Source organism: Triturus cristatus, chromosome 3_2 (assembly GCF_964204655.1).
Source record: "Triturus cristatus chromosome 3_2, aTriCri1.1, whole genome shotgun sequence".
Lineage (NCBI taxonomy): Eukaryota > Metazoa > Chordata > Amphibia > Caudata > Salamandridae > Triturus > Triturus cristatus.
Genome location: NC_140584.1, coordinates 1,045,917,327 through 1,045,938,005, shown reverse-complemented (window position 1 = coordinate 1,045,938,005; position 20,679 = coordinate 1,045,917,327). Strand labels below are relative to the sequence as shown.

The window sequence follows — 20,679 nt, the reverse complement described above, 5'->3', positions numbered from 1 at the left end:
AGCGTGACTGACACATGTCCCTCGCACCGGCTGTTACCTCTTCTACCCCCCACACCTTACCTAACTTGTTGTGCTGCGTCCAAAACGCTGCGTCGGTGTCCTAAAACCAGTCGGATCTGCCTGTGGCCGAGTCTGCGATAATCAACCAAAACCACGCTGAGGCTCATGACCGGGGTGAGGCTAACCGGTTTCCTGACTCCTTGCCGCTCCACGCTGCTCTATGTGGTACAAGCCTGCAGCCCTCTCGTGTAACGTGTTGTATCACCCCCAAGCTACTGCTACAGTTCGCAGAACGGGTCGGCGGGGGTTGTACAGGCCCAGGTGAAAGGCCCCTCGCTCCCTGCTCGCTCATTCGCTGCTCCCAGCTACTTCCGCTTCGATGCCACATTTAAATCCAGTACATCTCACTTTATTATTTGTCGAGAAATGGCAGTGGAGGCTGAGAAATGATGTAACATGTTTAAAGTAGGCAAGAAGGATAAACCATGTCACGCAGCAGAAAATAACAGTGTTACCAGTGCTTTTGCAAAGATACCAGAACATATATATCTATTTTTCCTATTGCAGTTGCGGCCGAATTCATTGCTGAATGATTTAAACTGAAGCTCGTCTATGCAGAAGAGAAAAAAGTGATTGCCGGCGGCAGTGCTTTAAGGTGGCCACCAAAACAGAGCCGAGAGAACAATGGTGAGGTGAATTACAAACAGGCGCCGCCTCATTATCCCGTGTTAGCCTCGGCTTCGCGACCCTAACGGGATCAACAGTGTCAAAATGAGCCTTTCCCGACCCCGGCAGTGCAGCTGCTGCGCCGCGTCTCTTTCCCCTCCCCCCCTCAGGGCAGCTTGGAACCAAAATATCGAGTTTCAGGCACCGGATTTCTTTTACTGCTATTGTTCTACACCTGGGCAGGGTTCTTGTCTCACCTCCCCATCGCTCTGGGTCACTGTGACGCATTCTGGCTGTCAATGTCATCCCAGATTTTACAGTAATAATCTGCGTCTTTCTCCCCCAGGGCCACAGTGTTGAGCAGGTGTTACTGGAGGGGTCCTTGGAGGCAGAGAACCGGTCTCGGGTCCCGGATGGTTTTTCTAAACTGGACATGTAGCGCAGCAGGTATTGGGGAGGGGACCCGGGTCTCTGTTGGTACCAGAACACAGTATAGTAACCGACGCGCGCTCCACTGCTCAGAGCGCAGGGCAGTCTGGCCGCCTGTCATGGAGTCACCGACACTGAGGACGACTTGTTCAGCGCAGGCAGAAACCAGGAACTTGCAACATCAAGATTAGAAGGTACTCTACGGGTCAAGAGGAGCAACATATCCAGTTGTGATTCATTATGGTTTATAAACAGATGTACGGAAGTATAGATTGATTTATGTATTTAGAACTATTAGGAAACCATGCGGAGCACGTGCTTCCCTCACATGCTTTACTTACCTGCACAGAGGGTGCTGACCACGAGGAGGAGCGAGCTCAGGACAAGATGATGCATCAGCAGAGCTCTGACTTCTAATGCAGACAAATATCTGGGTGGGACCCTCCACTCTTCCTTAAACTGTGGCAGAGTTCGAGACCAGCCCCCTCCATGTAAATATGCTCACAGAGCATTAAACAATGCAAACCTGGGACAATCCCTGTCATCAACCGGTATAGCTAACCCATCTAGAATTTAGATGCAGACAGCATAAGAAGAAAGGCTTTACGTCAAACACGTGTGGAACTTTACCTTCACCCTCAATTAACCAGCACCCCCATGTGCACTTTTTTTCTTCTTGGCATAGTGGTAAACTGTTTTGTCTATAAGTGCTTCATGGCGCTTTACGTAATAATGAAAATCATCAGCATGAAGTCAAGATATAAAGGAAAGAAACATGAGAACACCACGCATTGCACAGAGCAAGGATTGCAAAAAGCCACAGGGTCTGAAAGGGCACTCATGAGACAGTCCAGCGCCTTCACTGTGTGTCAAGCAAGCACTGACCTCACCAGAGGTGTCTGGAATTCACCTTCCAAAGACAACTTTTGAAAACTCTTAACACAGCAGATCTTACTCCAGCACAAGTTCACTTAAAAGTCGCTGAAAAAAGACACTGGTGTTAGAGGCAGTTAATGAAGTCTGGCTGTGCGATTTCACATGGCCTATTAGATTTGAGTGTAAATACATATTTTTTCACTTCTACATTCCACTTCCTTCCAAGCTACCACCCTTCATCTCTCAGTCTCCGTTCTGACCAGGGCTTTAAGCGGGTTTTGCTCACAACCAGCAGTTCTAATAAGCATTTGCATGCAACAGGTCCCGCTTTTACGCGAGGCAACGGCAGCAGAGGCTGGCACTACCTCAGCCCTCTTTGTAGCTCTGGCATCACCTGTCTCCTTGAAAAGGAAAAAAAGAGCTGAAGGACCTCTTGACAGACAGCCTAGTGCCTCGGGTGCAGCCTGGTGTATTCTTAGCCTTAGGGCTCCTCTGCAGAGCAACCCGTTCACTTTAGGAATAAGAGCGCCAATTAAAGGTTCCTGTGATTTATAGTGCACCGCTTGTAGGCGTCATCACCGTCACCGTGCCCAGGAGCTGTGCAGGGTTTGCATCTGGTGTGCACCACATATTAGACATCCACAGCAAGTCTAGTACTCTGTGGTAATTCATCGTGGCATTCTTTGTTCATTACACCATACCCTATAGCAGTCACAGTGCTGTGGTACCACCACTGTGCTTAAATATTGTTGCTAGCAGTAGATAGAGTACGTGTGCAGAAGCCCAGTCAGTGTTTCAAGATCTCTGTGTAGCAGTGTAGTGAATGTGCTGCAGTGTAGTCTGTGCTACTATAGAGTGTGTGCCATACATCTCTACCATTACACACACAGTAGGAAGTCACTAGACAATGATATATTTTTCAAAACTTGTATTTTTGGTGATATGACCAACGAAGGCCCTGATTTTATATTAAAAACAGAGCTTTGGACTATACCACAGCGCGCCATGCCACATAATTCCACTTCACAAATCCACTCCACATCACACAATTCCACGTCACACATTTCCACAATTTACTAATCTAATCCAATCCAACCCACAAAATTCCACTACACACCACAGACATACACTCCATAACACATAATAAAGGACCTTGCCATTTACAATACCAATGGCTCTAACTCAGAAAAATGCGAGACCGATTGCATTTCCAATGCTTGTTTAATACGGTCTCCTCCGGCCTTCTCACATCCTTTCAAACTGTTTTTGGTATAATACCACACTTTTCATTCGATCATCTCTGGAATAACAGGAACAGTGCCCAAAATTCTCGCTCTCTCTGCGGCCATCCTACTACTATTTTTGCTTGTAAAAATGACTGCCCTCCCTGTGGTAACAAGCATCTCCGACACAATACGCCTCTACGTGAAGCTACATCAATACTGTGAAAAAATTGAACTACTTTTCGGCTGCCTGCCTCGATCTATTATCGGAGCCAGCTACAGCATGACATTTATTTACACATATACAATCTGCGTGCAGCCATCTTTCTATTGCAAAACGTGCCCATTCGACTGGCGAATGGATATATGCCTTGCCAACATCCCAACAATTGCTCCATATATCCAGCAGGTAATGGAGTATCTTGAAAACCATGAACTCGATTGTTCAGGCAGTAGAGCAATGGCGGATGCAACGTGTAGGAGAGTAGGGTCTGCAATCCTATGATCACCCAGATTTTTTGCTTTTGCTTCATTGGTTTACGACTTTCCCTGGCTGGGGGCCTGCCAATCAGGCCCACAGCCTAGCTGTTCTCTCTCGAAATTAACACACATGTACATTAGGTGCATCCACTAATTGGAACTGGGCTGCCTTGTCAGTCCCTGTCTCAGCATACCACAGGTATCCAGGGCATCGGTGTACCCAGGGCCTACCAGGGGCTGCAGCATGTATTATGCCACCCCTGGATGGCCGCCCAAACCTGACACAACTGGCTGCACGACAGCTGGGGCAAAGTGGTGTAATCACCCGTTGCTGTAGGTGTAGTATTCCTATACCTAACCCTAGAATGGACACATGGATTCCTATCAGTCACTCCTATGGCAGGCCTTATCAATCCTGAAGGCAGAGTGCGGGGAATCATGTGGGGCGGTGCTCTGGCGCGAGCTGAGCCCGTCGACGGCTTGCGGAACCAAGTCCTAATAGCCGTTCCATGGTGACGCGGGCCAACTACTTTAAAATGCATTATAATCCTTGCGGTTATTTGCTAACTTTGGCATCGCATCACCTACACATGTCGAGTAAGGTGTCATACAAATTGGAATACGAACCCCTCGCCAATTCTGGCGGCGGGGTTAGCGTTCCCCCCTTTTAGAGGGGCACGACATGGAAGGAACCTTGAACCCCGGTTACAAGTTGACTCAAGCCTCAGCATCACAAAATGGATGCTGCCACCAGACACAAGTCTGACCTCCTGCTGCTGGGAGACCTTCCAGCGAGGGGAGCTTGGACAAAGGGTTTCCTGTCGAGGGCGGTGTTAGCACCATCCCAGACAGGGTTTGTGTATCCCAGGTAGGCAGGGCTGAAAGGAAGGTGATTGCAAGTAGCACCCCGGTGCTCACTGTGCATAGCCCGGCTCAAACCAGTTTCGGAGGCAACCCTGCCCCTGAGCTGGGGCGAAGCCGGACAAAGGATAGGGGTGTAACCACCCCCCTCCTGGCCCCACCCATAGGTAGGACCTAGTCACTGGCCAGCCCCTTTTCTTAGAATAAAGGTAGGAGCGAGTCCCCTTCCCAAATTGGATAATTCTGAATCTTGAACTACTTTCCACGAAAGGAACTCTTGACTATTTCTGAAGACTCTCCCTTGTGGCTAAGGAGTAGCCGCCCTGCACCAGCAGGCACCACCTAAGCGCTTGCGGTTTGCTGCACGTCTCTCCCACGGATCAAGACTGCCCAGCTCGACGAGACCCGGGTTCCCTGCCATCTCTGACCTCTACCTACATCATCAGCCCAGCTGAGATTCGTAGGTGTGACGAGACCTGCGGGACCAGCCATCTTCAGAACCTGCACGACGCTTATCTAGCACGCCCACCGAGGGACCCTCGAGTGAGTGCACCTAGGGTTTGAGAAGCCCTAACCCTGAGCAGCTCCAGCACCGAAGTCTGCCTCCCCAGCATCCACGAGATCTGCGTGGGGGCCCTTCCGCTCCTTGCTGTTCACCGCGTTGTCCGACCACTCGCCGACCGGCTTGTGGCCCTCTTCACGACGCACCACGATAGTTTGTTTTCATCACTGGTCTGGTTGCTCCAGACTGGCCCTTGCTCCCCTTCAACAGAGGAGTACCCCGGACCCTCCTGGTCCACCCCAGACGCCATCTTGACTCCACCGCGTGGGTTTGCCACTGCCAAGACCTGCTGCCCCACTCCTGGGCCCAGCATCATCGACAGCAGACGCCTTCGTGGAACAGCTCGCCCTCCATCCTGGTCGCCGCCCCGCCTCCTGGTCCGAGGAACAGCCGAGTCCGACATCATCCACTCACCTGGTCGAGGTGACTTCAGCCGGTGCCTTCCGGGTACCCACACGATCGCTAGCGGTTGAGAACTGAGTCCCCTCTGCTTTCAGGTTTCCTTCATCACCGATCCAGGCTTGGATCTCGCTGAACATCGACACTGGTCGCCTGCCAGCAACAACTTCTTTCAGGCTCCTGAGACTACAACGAGGACTCCCGACATCTTGCCGAACCTCACTCAGCCGCAGCCTCTGGGCTAGGTAACTCGAGCATTTCGGTGCTCCATCGCAGGTTCGCTCTACGAGTGTCCAGTTCATTTTCGTTTAGTCCCACTGATCGGATCACTCCGGAATCAGTAACTCCAGACTCTAACCATTCGCATTTCACTGTTAGTGTAGATGGTTTCCCGTGCCCTCGGGCATTTGTGTAAATTGTGCAACTGAAGTATTTTCATAAGAGTTTTGTAGTGTGCTTAGCTCCCTGACTCATAAAGAGCCAGGGTAGTCTTGTTATAAATAAATATCCTTTATTTTCATAACAACTTGTCTGGTGCCCTTTCACTTGACGTTCAAGGGGTATATGTGATGGTAAACAGCTGGCTTAACACGCCCTCTAGAGTTTAGCCTAAAGACTGCTCGTATCCACGCTACTAGGATAGCTGGTCTATACGGTTGACTTACAACCAATCATCAATAAGGGTCGTTTGGAATGATACACAGTGATCACTAGAATAGTGAGCACTACATATCAGGCCAACTTCTCACACAACGCAAAAAGGTTTCGTGGCGGAATGGGATTTCTGCGCAGCTGTGAAAGATCTACTGCAACATACGACCTTTGACAGCATTGCAGATTGTCTGCCAATTCAAATTGCCGCTCCAACATTCAAGGAACATTACTGTTCCTTCCAAGATATGAATTGGATCGCTTTCCTTTTTTCACACGATGGCAACAATGACCTCTTGGAACATTACGCATCTCAAGCCGCTGAAGAACTTCCAGACTGCAATCTCCAAGACTTGTAAGAAATTCACGTTCTTCTTGGATTGATTTTTACCAACTTTTTTGAGTTTTTCCTTTCAATTTTTTTAATACACTTCAATTGAACTATTTTCATATAATAACTTTCTAAGTATACTCAGGCATTTGAACTCTGTTTTCATTATTGCCCCTTACATCTCCAGTCTAACCAGGAATGGGTGATGTATGGCCTATCCAAATACGCTATTTACTTCCTAAATTAGCCTAAACCCGACATCCATTTTGAAACCATCTCTATTCTTTGTGCACACGTCTCTCTACCTGCCTGTTATCCACGAAGCCCTTTCACACAAATTTACTCATCCTCAGCCTCTACTCACGAGCTGGCGATCAACATAAAAAAACACGACATTGTTTAGGAACTGGTTGGCACAGTGTGCTAATCGTATCCTACCTTTATTTTCATTATAGAATTGAGTCATTCATGTCTAATAGCTATTGTTTATGTCACATTGAACTGTTACATGTAATGTGGAATTCACTAATGCAGCAGCTTCAGATTTGAACATAACAGAATCGGTTGGAGTTTGCCTCAGCTCGGTGCCTTAGCTCTTTGCACAAGAATTTTTTTTGAAAGAGCTGAAGACAATAATGTATGGTTCGACGAGAAGGGTACCTAATGTGCTTCTCAGAAGCACAATTTTGTGTTCCTTTTCCAAGTTCCGATGTGACTAGAACTATTACCAATTCTGACACGCACCAGATTGAATCTACCGTACAAGAGATTTCTGACTGTTCTACTGTTGATAATTTTGTGTTACAACAAAGGAGTACCAGGGTACCGAAGAAGTTTGATGATTACACTTTGCAAATTTTTTTTTGTTTCTTTTCTTAAAGGATACATGTGCTAATCGTATCCTACCTTAATTTTCATTATAGAATTTCGAGTCATTCAACTGTAATAGGTATTGTTTATGTCACATGGAACTGTAACATGTAATGTGGAATTCACTGATGCAGGAGCTTCGTTTGAATACAGCAGAAGCGGTTGAAATTTGCCTCAACTGAATGCCTTACCTCTTGCACCAGTGGATCCATTTAGGGCAGTTAAATAAAGACACTCTTTATATAACTTTCAGACTCCATCGCTTTATTACACACAGCCACTTTCTTAGGCACACCTGATTTCACCATTTCTCTTCTGTGGCATTGCAACATTCTGCATTATATTCTTCACGATTATTTCTTTATTCCTCCTTCCTATTACACACACCCACTTTCTTAGACACACCTGATTTCACCATTGCTCTTCTGTGGAATTGCAACATTCTGCATTACATTCTTCACGATTATTTCTTTATTCCTGCTTCCGAAAACACTGCATTTGAGTCTTCAGAAAGTAGAGGTGAGTAGTTCGCTTCCCACACCCTATATCATATAAACGCATACTAACACTACTTACACAGATATGCTAAAGCGGCCAGTATCCTACAACGCCCACACACATCACTTTACAGCAATCAGCTCACGGCTTACGGTCACGGTTTCATCCCCGAGTCTTCAGACCAGTACCAGTAAGTAGTTTGCTTCCCACTCCCGCTATACTGTAAACACATACCAACACCACCTGCACAGCTATCCTACAGCGGCCAGTATGCTACAGCGCCCAGACCACATCAGTTTACAGCACTCAGCTCACGGTTTAGGCGCACGCTTTCATCCCCGAGTGTACCGGCACCTCACCTCAGCACCATCTCACTCTGCGCAAAACAGCACTTTCACACCGGTAGGGATAAATACTTCAGCACATCCGTTTACAGCACTCAGCTCACGGTTTAGGCGCACGCTTTCTTCCCCGAGTGTACAGCACCTCACCTCAGCACCCTCTCACTCTCGGCAAAACAGCACTTTCGCACTGGTAGGACTAAATACTTCACTTCACACTCCCTGTATAGCATACCCTAAACACCCCACAGACGACAGTGCTCCTACCCTCCCCTTTCCTACTTTTTTTGCCCTTTTTCCCCCTGACTCGTTTAAACGGAATCACAAAATGGCGGCCAACACTTCCTAGTTGCAACCGCTCACAGCCAATAAGCAGCAAGCTCGTTCGCGTAACGCCTCAGCCAATCAGATGGCAGAATTCCCAAATGTCGATGTCTGTAAATTTCGATATATCTCCAAAACTACTGAACAGATTTACACCAAATAAACAAAAGCGTGCTTTCTAGACTAAGACCCTTCTCCTTGCCAAATTTGGGGTAATTCCGTTCACCCGTTCGACCTGTAGCCTTGTCTAAAGTTTCCTATGGAAATTAACATGGAGAAAACACGTTTTGGGACCCCCCCCTTTTTTCTCGGCCCCCCCTTGAGGAATCACCCCCAAACTTCCCACATAGAAGCAGATATGAACAAAGAATTAGTTTGGAAAATTTCATGAAGATTCATCAAACGACGCCAAAGTTATAAGCAAAACAAAAAATGTTCTTCCTATGGAAACTTGGTCCTAACTATAACTACCTACTGGCGACCGCCAGTAGGTAATATATATTGCCGGCTGAAGTCACTTGCCTAGCATGCGGTGAGAGAGCATGCTGGGACTTGCAGTTTACTACTGGGATTGCAGGTCTGTGTGTGACTTTTAACTGGCCTATCAGGAGAGCCACCAATTTAAATTTAAACGGAACTGTGGTTGATCGGGGGAGGAGCGGGCATTTGAGAAAGTCAATGTCCGAAACGCGTCATGCCCATGCTCTTTGAAATAAATCCCCTGTTTGAAGTACCCCATGGTGTCCTTCCGGTATATATATATATATATTTGAGATCCGACAGATGCTTTTGCATGGGTACTGTTGGTTTCACCCATTCATCTCAAAGGCACAAAAAATGGGTTGAAAATGACGTCAGCACTCCGACAAGGGCTTCTAATGGCTCCAATGACATCACGTGGAGTCTCTTATGGAATCCTGGCATTGACGTCCTCGTTGGAGAGCTGTACAGAAAATATTTAATCGAATGCTGGCGCATTGGAACATTTAAAAGGTGAGGAATCCACAGGTAGATACTGTATCCACCAGAAAAAGCGTTACCGAAGTTAACTTGTTCGTCTTGTCCAAGAAAGACCCTCTAGACTGACTTAGGGCCCATTCTAGCAGGGCCAAACCAATGACTTGGGCCCTTGCCAAAAGAGTGCCTATCACAGAGATCTGCAAGGTGGTGACGTGGGCATCCATGCACACCTTTGCCAAACACTACTGTCTAATCTGAAGTGTTGAGGAACGTGCACTTTGCAAGGGCTGTTCTGCAGGATTTCCTGGTCCAATCATCAATCAACCCTTCTCTAAGGGCAGGGTATTTCTCTGTAATCTACATGTGAGGAATCTGTAGGTAAAAGTATCCATTCATTTTCTGTGAGGAAAAATCTCACGACTCTCCTGATGGAGCGAGCTTAGGATCGGCGCTGTATCGTGTCGGTGACGTCATCTGACGCCACTTCCTTCGATATGAAGCCAGCACGCTCTATCAGTGATGTTAGAGCTTTGAAGTTTCGAAATCCAGTCTGACACTTAAGATCGTTTGACAGGTGAAGAATCTACAGGTAGAGGATCCACCAAAAATGTCATTACTGCTGGTAAGTAACTTTTTCTTTTTTGTTGCTGATTACCTTTTCAAGGTTTCCTTGGTCAGAAGATTATTATAACATTATTAAGTTGTGTATATCCAAATTTCTTATTTCAGGGGGAGCTAAATGGACATAGAGGACTTGTCCCTTCCAATTTTTTGGAAGTATCCACACTCCCTGAAAAAGGAACCAATGTGATCATGTCTAAAGATCTAGACTCTCAAGGGCTACACAAAGAGCGACAGGTAAAACAATTTCCTATTAATTAATGTAGTACAAAGCAGAGTGGGTTTTAATAATGTTGTTTGTTTATATGTATAGACAGAGTCTGCAATAATATCAATTATGTATTTGTGGCATGTGTGTGCGTATACATATATTCGTGTGTGTATGTGTGTGTGTATATATGTATATAAAGATATATATATATCTGAAAGAAACACGTTAGTTAGATTCCTCACCTTAGAATATCCCCAGGCGTCAGGCTGGATCCGGAAAGATTTTGTCAGCAATACCCTTGCGCGTCGCTAGGCATCGTCTGCGGCTCCGCGTCCGTCGTCGTGATTGCCAGGGTGACGTCGTTGGAGTACTTAGACGCCGCCCTCACGCGCTGACGTCAGTTCTTCTTTTTTCCACGCCAGTAAGCGCCGATCCGAGAAGAGCATACCCTTTAGTCACTTTTTGACTAAACTTTTGAACTCTTTTGGTTCCCTTTTTCAGTCGACCTCGACTCTGGTGCCGATAGGATACCTGACTTCAAAGCTTGGGACTCCTGTCACCGACTGATGTCTGTTACGGATCTCCACCGCCGGTGCCTCTATTGTCTTGGGGCCGACCATGAGGCCGAGTCGTGCCCCGACTGCCGGACCTTGACTTCGAAGGCTAGGTGGGAGCGGTCCCTCAAGCTGCACGAGCTCCGGCAGCCGGCTCCGCGCCGCTCAAGGTCCCGGTCGAGGTGGAGGTCGAGGGACCAGTCGCATAGCCGCAGTCATCACCGCTCGTCGGGGTCAAAGTCTTCTCGATCCGGTAAGTCGAAGCACAGCAAGAAGTCGAAGAGGCGACATTGCTCTTCTGGCTCCCCTCGCCGGTCGCGCGACTCGGCTGAGGGCTCGGGTGGCACCACCCGTGCGGCTCCGTCGGAGCCGCAGGAGTCCCGTCCGACTCCATACACTCCGGTCCCTGGGTCTGACGCGACACCGGCGGAGATCAGGGACTTCCTCGTGGCCATGAGGAGCCTGGCTCCACCGTCGACGCCTGCCGGCGCGCCTTCGGGCCCCGCAGGCTCGACTGGGAGGTCCAGCATGTCGGCGGCTCCGGCCCCGGCGCCGTCCTCGACTCCGGTCCCGACGCTGCAGGCCACCGCGGGATCCACGCCTGGATCCCGGTTGACCTTACGACCCCTCCGCCGGCGCCGACCCCTACGGTGCTGCCCCCGGGCCGCCTTCGGACGATGCCGTTCTCCGGTTTAGTCCCGGTCCGGGCCCGGCGTCAGAGCGGCGCCGCCCGACGCCGATGATTGAAAGGTTCATCTTCCGCCCGGCTCTGATCCTTACACCTGTGTACCAGGATTCGGATGACGGACACGACTGGGAGGGGTCTGAGGACCCTCTGGCTCGGCAGGGCCAGTTATCTCAGGACTGGGCAGACGAACTGGGGGATGCCAGTGGTCTTGATACCTCCCCTGACACTAGCCTCATCTGTCCTCCGTCCGTGGCTTCGGAGGAAGGTGCTACATTCTCTGTGGTGCTGCGCAAGGCGGCCGAAGCCCTTGGGCTGGAGCCTCTGCTGCAGTTCAATGAGGCACTGATTGACGTTCTGAAGGGCACCTGGTCCAAGCCCTCCACAGTCCCTCCTGTGGACCGGAACGTGACCCCGTTTTTTTGTCCATGCACCCCACCTCCGAGAGCCTGGTTATCCAGGCCTCTACCTCCCAGACCTCCTTCCCGTCCGCTCCCCCGTATCAGGAATCCAAAACGTTAGAACAGTTTGGGAAGAAACTGTTCTCCTCCCTTAGTTTGGGGTTGCGGTCTATCAACACCGCGTGATTTTTGGACCGTTACTCCCACTCCCTGTGGGATACGGTGGAGGACGTGCTGCCCCAGTGTTCGGAGGAGGCCCGGACATGGCTCGCCCAGGCTCTTGCCGAGGGGCGGGATGCGGCACGGCATGCAATCCGATGTGGACTAGACACAACGGACTCGCTAGGCAGGGCAATGGTGACCACGGTGGCGATTCGTCGCCACGCCTGGCTGAGATCCATGAACTTTTCCGGGGATGTTCAGAGCACCCTCATGGACATGCCCTTCGATGGCAGTCGCCTTTTTGGCGACAAAGCGTACAGTGTGCTGGAGCGCTTTAAGGACTCCAGGGCTACGGCTAAGTCCTTGGGCCTCTCGGCCCCTCGCCCGCAGACTTCTTCTTTTCGCCCCTTTCGTGGCCTAGGAAGGGGCGCCCCCTCACGTCCGTCTAGCCACAGGCCGCAGAACCAGCTTCAGCGCGGACTTGGAATCCGCCACGGCAGAACAGGGGGACAACGAGCCGGTCCGTCCACATCTAGCCCGGCAGCATCCGCCTCAAAGCCCTCCTAGTGCTAGCTTTCAGGCCCATTCATCGCCATTGGGGGGCAGAGTTCGCCATCACCTGCTCCACGGGCGTACCATCACATCGGACAGGTGGGTGCTGCAAATCGTCCGAAGGGGCTACTCCCTCCCCTTCAAGGCGACCCCTCCAGCCATGCCACCGCAGTACCTCCGCATGTCGGGGGATCACTTGAAACTTCTACAGGAGGAAGTTACAGCCCTCTTGGCCAAGGGGGCCATCGAGCGCGTTCCTCCCCCAGAAGTAAGTCGGGTTGTTATTCCCACTACTTTCTGGTTCCCAAGAAGGGCAAAGGGGGCCTACGCCCTATCTTGGACCTCAGAACCGTCAACGCCTGCCTCCGGAAGGAGAGGTTCAAGATGCTCACCTTAGCTCAGGTTCTGGCTGCCCTAGACCCTGGAGATTAGATGGTAGCGTTGGACTTGCAGGACGCTTATTTCCACATCCCCGTCCTGCCGGCCCACCGGCGTTACCTGCGGTTCACGGTGGTCCACGAGCATTTTCAGTTTACCGTGCTCCTCTTCGGCCTCACCAGTGCCCCTCGGGTGTTCACGAAAGTGATGGCGGTGGTTACAGCTCACCTACGCAGATTAGGCGTTCCAGTCTTCCCCTATCTCGACGACTGGTTGTTGAAGGCGGGCTCGCCCCAGGCAGTCGTCTCCCACCTCCAGACTACGGCGACCTCTTGCATTTGCTGGGGTTCTCCATCAATGTGCCGAAGCCACATCTGAGTCCCTCCCAGAAGCTCCTCTTCATCGGAGCGGTTCTGGACTCGGCGCAGTTCCGGGTCTATCCTCCGGAACAGCGGGTCCGGGATATTCAGGCTCTGATTCCCATCTTTCGGCCTCTATCCCGGGTTTCGGTCAGGTTGGTGCTGCGGCTTCTGGGTCTGATGGCCTCCTGCATCCTGTTGGTACATCACACCAGATGGCGAATGCGGGCTCTGCAGTGGGACCTGAAGTTTCAGTGGGCCTAGCATTGAGGCAATCTGTCTGACCATGTCTTGATCTCGGAGGGCACTGCAAGACAGTTGCAGTGGTGGCTCACGGACCGCGATTGGGTCATTGGCAGATCCCTCTCCCTACCCCAACTGGAGCACGTAGTGGTGACGGATGCATCCCTCCTGGAATGGGGGGGCACATGGGAGAGGCGGAGATCAGAGGCCTCTGGTTTCCGGCGGAGTCCCGGCTCCATATCAACCTTCTGGAGCTGAGGGCGATCCGACTTGCACTGAAGACATTCCTTCCCTCTGTCTGGGGAAGTGTAGTGCAGGTGTTCACGGACAACACCACCGCCATGTGGTATTGCAACAAACAGGGCGGGGTGGGGTTGTGGACCCTTCGTCAGGAGGCTCTGCGCCTCTGGACATGCCTGGAACATCAGGGCGTCACCCTGGTGGTTCAACATCTGGCGGGCTCTCTGAACGCCAGAGCAGACGAACTCAGCCGCCGGTGCATGATGGATCAAGAATGGCATCTCAACTCGGACGTGGCGCAAGGCCTCTTTCGGCAGTGGGGAGAGCCTTGGTTAGATCTATTCGCCACCGAAGAGAACACGCAATGTCAGCAGTTCTGCGCGTTGGAGTTTCCAAAGGCGGCACTCGCTCGGAGACGCTTTTCGTCGCGAGTGGAGTTGCGGTCTGTTGTATGCCTTTCCGCCTATACCACTTCTGCCCAGAGTGCTGAAGAAGATGAGGCGCGACCGGGCCTAAGTCATCTTGGTGGCTCCGGATTGGGCACGAAGGTACTGGTATCCCGAGCTACTCAGTCTATCGCTCGATCCCCCGATGCGACTGCCTCTTCAGGAGGACCTTCTGTTGCAGCAGCAGGGGACGGTCCTCCACCCGAACCTGTCCAGCCTCCACCTCCATGTGTGGAGATTGAGCGGCGGCAGTTAATGCCATTTGACTTGCATCCTGAAGTCTGTAATGTTATTCTGGCAGCCAGGCGTCCCTCCACAGAATCGGTATACGCCTGCAGGTGGAACAAATTTGTGGCATGGTGCACAGCAAAGGCTGTGGATCCCCTTTCCGCCCCTCTTTCTGAGGTTCTCCTCTTTCTTCTTTCCCTGGCCCAGCAGGGCTCTGCTCTGGGCACCCTCAAGGGATATCTTTCAGCTATTTCTGCTTTCTTACGGCTTCCTGATTAGCCTTCTCTTTTCAAATCCCCTGTTATTTCTCGATTCTTTGAGGGCATTACTCACATGTTTCCTCCTGTCCCTTTCGTAATGCCTCAGTGGGATTTGAATCTAGTATTGACCTATTTGACGTGCGCTCCCTTTGAGCCACTTCATAATTGTCCCCTTCGTCGTCTAACTCTTAAGACTGCTTTCCTGGTTGCCATCACCTCTGCTAGAAGGGTGAGTGAGCTCGAGGCTCTCTCTTCTAAGCCTCCTTTCCTTTCTGTCCATCCGGACAAAGTTGTTCTCAGGACTCGTCCTTCCTTTCTTCCTAAGGTGGTAACTGCCTTTCACATCAGACAGTCGGTTACATTGCCCACCTTCTTTCCGCCTCCGCATCCCTCGAAAGAGGAAGAGAGGCTCCACCGTCTGGACCCAAAACGGGCGCTGTCCTTCTATCTGGACCGCACCAAACAGTTCCTGGTGGACGACCAACTCTTTGTTGGCTACGCGGGCCCTAAGAAGGGGCAGGCGGTGCACAAGCGGACCATCTGTCGGTGGGTCGTTTTGTGTATCATGGCTTGTTATTCCTTAGCTAAAAAGGAACCACCTGTTGGGCTGAGGACCCATTCCACTCGGGCCACAGCGGCGACCACTGGCCTGGGCCGGGGAGTCCCCTTGCAGGACATTTGTCAGGCAGCAACGTGGGCCTCGCTTCACACATTTGCCAAACATTATTTCCTGGACAGCCAAGTCCGGAGAGACGGCTTCTTTGGCCGTTCTGTTCTCCAGGACTTTCTGGTGTGATCTTGGTTCGCAGACCAACCATCGGGGTTGGTATTGCTGGGGTATCTTTTCTAAGGTGAGGAATCTAACTAACGTGTTTCTTTCAGATGAACAAGTTACTTACCTTCGGTAACGATATATCTGTAAGAAACATTAGTTAGTTAGATTCCTCACCGCCCCACCCATCCTCCCCGTTCTGCGAACCGATATCTAGGGTTGAGGTCATCCCTTTTCAGGGCCCTAGAATTTTTTGGAACTAGTGTCGGTGTCTTGCATGGCTCTGCGTTCCTGGCACGGAAAGCTATGTACAAGAACTGACGTCAGCGCGCGAGGGCGGTGTCTAAGTACTCTGACGTCATCCCGGCGATCACGACGCCGACGACGGACACGGAGCCGCAGAGGACGCCTATCGAGGCGCAAGGGTATTGCTGACAAAATCTTTCCGGTTCCAGCCTGACGCCTGGGGATATTCTAAGGTGAGAAATCTAACTAACTAATGTTTTTTACAGATATATCGTTACCAAAGGTAAGTAACTTGTTCACTAGTGCGCACACACACATTCAGACATTAATTACTATAGTGCAAAAGTGAAATTCAAGGTTTTTTTTGCCATAGTACAGCAAAATTTACATTACAAAAACAATTTTAACTGCCTCACTGATTGTAGCAATTACTTTGATTAGAGAAACAAGTCTCTTAATCACTTAATTGTGATTTTACCTTGCTGTATAAATTTAACTCCATTGCATCCTGGTTCTGATGGATGTTTCTAACCGCAGATTCCAGACCTTTTGAATATTCCCCAGATATCAAACTGGATCAGGAAACTTTAAAGCAGTACTCCTGCATGCTGGCAGTTTACGGCGTGTAGCTCCACACCAATGTTGCTCCACTCCAGAAGTGATGAGCGGAGCCACATCTAAGCACCAGTTGTACATGTATACGTGCTGAAATCAGTTCCTTTCTTTCTGGACCTTCAGACACGGATCTTGACCTACTCCTTGGTCTTTTAGAGAACCTTTTCAGCAGACTTTTACCAGTGTACAAGGAAAATATCACTCACAAGACAACAGGGTTCAAGATGTGTAGTAACTGTCACACATAGATGTCTGTGACAGATCCTCAACTGCACTCAGATGAATCTGAAGGCTGTACAGGTCCGTGAGGCGAAGCTGCATGTCGCCAAACATTGGAAGACTGCACTTCGTTGCTGGTCGAAGTCAATAAGAACATCCTGTTCCCGCATCCAAAGTCTCTCCCACTGCAGATCATTGTCACAGTTGAATTCGTCAACAAGTCGATGAAGTAGCATAAAAAATCTCAGCAGGAATCAGCCAATTTTCTCTCATGAATTCCAGAGAAGGTGTGAGGGCAACAATGTGCCACCCAGTCTCGCTCCCAATCTCAATCAGAGCCAATCTGAAGTCTATTGCCAATGCACCCAGAGTTTCTGGATCTATCTGCAACTTTGCATTAAGTGAAAGCCTATAGAGAGGCTATACTGCAGATTGTTGCCACATTACTGTTTCTCTCTGCCGTGTCTTGGGGCCCCAAGGTTCTGCATTGGCCTCCAATCGGAATTCCTCCTGTGGGTTTGCTCTTAGTGCTGACTGTGCCCCTCAAGCCCTCTTTGGGTTCTGCCCTGGCGATTAACTCTGTTCCGGCACCAAAAGTTGCATGGGTTTCCTTTACATCGTCGCTGGTGTCAACACCACTGATGCTGAAGGAGAATTCGCAGCCTATTGTGGTCTCCGACTCTGGGCAGAATCCGCCACAACCTGATCCCCCTGATGCTGGCAGTCATCAGTGTAGGAGAGTAGGGTCTGCTTTCTATGTTCACCCCCACTTTTTGCTTTTGCTTTACTGGTTTTCGACTTAGATGTGGCTGTGGGCCTGCTAATCAGACCCACAGCCCTGCTGTTCTCTCTCTAAATTGATACTATGTACTTTAGGTGCATAACCCATTTGGATAGGATCACCTTATTGGCCCCTGTACAGTGTACCCTAGGTACCCAGGGCATAGGTGTACCCTAGGCCTACCAGGGGCTGCAGCATGTATTATGCCACCCCTGGCCTGGCCTTCCATTTTGACACAACTGGCTGATCACTCAGCTGGGGCAAGGTCGTGTAATCACCCCTTGTTTAGGTGTAGTATTCCTATACCTAACTTACATATAGACACATGTGTACCTATCAGCCACTCCTATGGCAGGCCTTAACAATCCTGGAGGCAGAGTGCTTGGTAACATGTGAGATGGTGCTCTAGCATGAGCTGAGCCTGTCTGCAGCTTTCGGAACCATGTCCTTATAGCTGTTCTATGATATAGCCTACCATATACTCTTAAAGTGCCTTATAATCTTAAACGGTTATGGTAACTATGGTTTGGCTTTATCAAAACATGTTGTGTAAGGTGTCTAACACTTTGGAATAATACCCCCATCCCATTTCTGGGGATGAGGATATTATCCCTCCCTTCTAGAGGGAGAAGACATGTTGTAACCTACTTACCCGGTTAAAGTTAACCAGAGCCCCAGCATCACAAAATGGATGCTGCTGCCACAGACACGAGTCTGACCTCCTGCTGCTGGGAGTGATCCCGGCAAGGGAGGCTTGGACAATAGGTTTCCTGCCTTGGGAGGTGCGAGCACCACCCCAGACAGGCCTTAGTGTATTGGGGCAGGGAGAGATGAATAGAATGAGACATGCCTGGGGCACACAAGGTGTCCCGTGCATAGTCCAGTTCAAACCGGTGCTGGGGCACTCCAGCCCCAGTCCTGGCGCGAAACTGGACAAAGGGAAGGGGGTGTAACCACCCCCCTCCCAGGTCCCACCCATAAGGCGTGACCTAGCAGGTAACCCAGCCCCCCAGATTTGGATAAGAGTGGTAGCTGGGCCCCAGGAGATTAGATTATCCTGAACCTGCAACTTGAACAGAAACTCTGGACCTTCGACATTCGACGAAAGAAGAAGACTGAAGAATCTCCCTTGTGGCCAAGGAGTGGCTACCCTGTGCAAACAGGCACCATCAAGAGACTACCCTTTGCTTTGCTAAAGTTCTACGAGGGACCGACTGCAGAGCCCGACCAGAGCCTTGACTTCCAGACTTCTCCGACCCTGATCCACATCCACAGCCGAGCTGAGATCCGTGGAGGCGACGAGAGACGTGGGACCGGCTACCTGGGAAAAGTGGCTAGTATCTTCAAGCACAGCTTCTGAGGCACCCTCGAAGTTGTGCACCGGGGATTGAGAAGCCCCAACCCCAAGCACCATCTGCACCAAAGATCAGCCCCCCACACTCCACGAGTCCTGCGTGGGGCCCTTCTGCATTTTCCTGCTTGCCGCATCTGTCCGGTTGCTTGCCCGCTGGCTAGTGGCCTTTGTGACGACGCATCCTGAAATCTTCACCGCTAGTTTGGCTCCTCCAGACTGGCTCCCGCTTCCTTGCAAAAGAGAAGCACCCCAGACCTTCCTGGTCTGCACCAGAAGCAAGTCCTCCGTTCTTCGTGGGTTCCGCTTGCCAAGGCTTGGTGAGTCCTAGTCCAACTTCGACGCCGCCGACAGCAAGAGCCTTCGTGGGACAGCTCGCCTCCTGGTCCTGGTCGTCCTCGACGTTCCCTGGTCCTCGTGGCTGCAACGACAAGCTTCACCTTCACCTGCAATCTTCACGACATCGCCTGGTTCCTTCCTGGTTCCACGTGGTCACTGGCTAGTGACCTTGACTCTGTCCCTTCTGCTTGCAGGACTCCTTTCTTCTTGATCCCGGCCTTGGGATCCACCGGACACTCTTCACTGACTGCCTGTCAGCAACTTTCCTTCAGGCATCCATAGAAGTCCACGACGAAACCTGACGCAAGTTCACACCTATGCACCCGCAGCCCGTGGGTTAGGTAACTTGGGTACTTCGGTGCTCACAAGGGTAGTGACTATCCTAGGGTCTAGTTTCCGAGTCTCGACTCTCTAGCTGCTTCAGAAGTGTCCTTAAACTGTTTATTCCTAAACTGTACTATTTCTATCGATTATACGCATTACGCGTGAGTGTTTCCACTCTGCACCTGAATCCCGTGGGCCTCCCACTTCCTAACTGTTGCTAGTGTAGTGTAGCCCCAGCGATTCCCTAGGCCTAGGCCTATTCTATTTCCGTGACAGTGGTCCTTATACCACTTACTTAGTATATGGTTTGCGTGGCCCCTAGGGCCTAACTGTATTACTTACCTGTGTGACTTAATGTATGCTTAAATAAGACTGTGTTGTACTTACCTCTAATCTCATAAAGAGTGCAGAGGGTTTGACTAGAATAAATACACTTTATTTTATATATATATCTGTTGTGGTGTCCTTTCATTTGGTATTCAAGGGATTATATATGGTATCACAGCTGGCTTCACATGCCATTCAGAGTTTAGCCTAAGACTGCTCTTGTCCATGCTACCACTAGGATAGCTGGTCTATAAGGTTGACTTTACAACCAATCACCATAAGGGTTGTTTGGACTGATATAAGGTGTACACTAGAACTAGTGACATCATACACCAGGCCAACTTCTCACAATCAGCAACCCTTCTGATTCTGATACTTTGTGCACATGGGCCCAGGGCCCAGACTTTGCACAAACCTTTTGGTACTGACTCGTATAATGACAATTTAATGAGGGGAATGGTTTTATTGCTCAATATGAGGAGGAAAATTGGTATGAATAAGTACAAGATACCAGTGACCTGAATACTTTTACAAGCACTGGCCTTGTTTCGCCTCACAGTCCTGCCATTGAAAAAAAGCGCCTCCTTCATTGTTGTTATGCCTCCTTCACAATGTTATAGTGGCAGAAGTACTAGATCTACAACTCCCTCCTAAGGAGGTGAAAACTAATGCTCTGACAGAGGTAATCCAGCCTGGTCAAGCACCTACAGAACCTTTATTGTCATTCAGCAAAGCCTTAATGGATAACTTCTTGGGTTGGGCACCTGGGTGAAACAATGTTTGGGGCCGCCAGTCAGTTAGCAGGTTGCTCAGCACATCTTCTAATCCACCAGCCCTCCTCTGTAGTCTGTAAACACAAGCTGTCTTCTAGGCTGCTATTCTAATGCCCTCTGG

The 20,679-nt window shown here is 50.2% G+C and overlaps 1 protein-coding gene across 4 annotated transcripts in view; it reads left to right on the top strand.

Moving 5' to 3' along the window:
• TSPOAP1 (TSPO associated protein 1) overlaps positions 1 to 20,679 on the top strand; it is a 3,327,443-nt gene that overhangs the window by 3,013,428 nt on the left and 293,336 nt on the right. For all 4 annotated transcript variants that reach the window (XM_085649739.1, XM_085649737.1, XM_085649736.1 and 1 more), the window contains one exon: positions 10,201 to 10,329. In XM_085649739.1, coding sequence (XP_085505865.1) covers positions 10,201 to 10,329 — 129 coding nt within the window. The remainder of the gene's footprint in view (positions 1 to 10,200; positions 10,330 to 20,679) is intronic.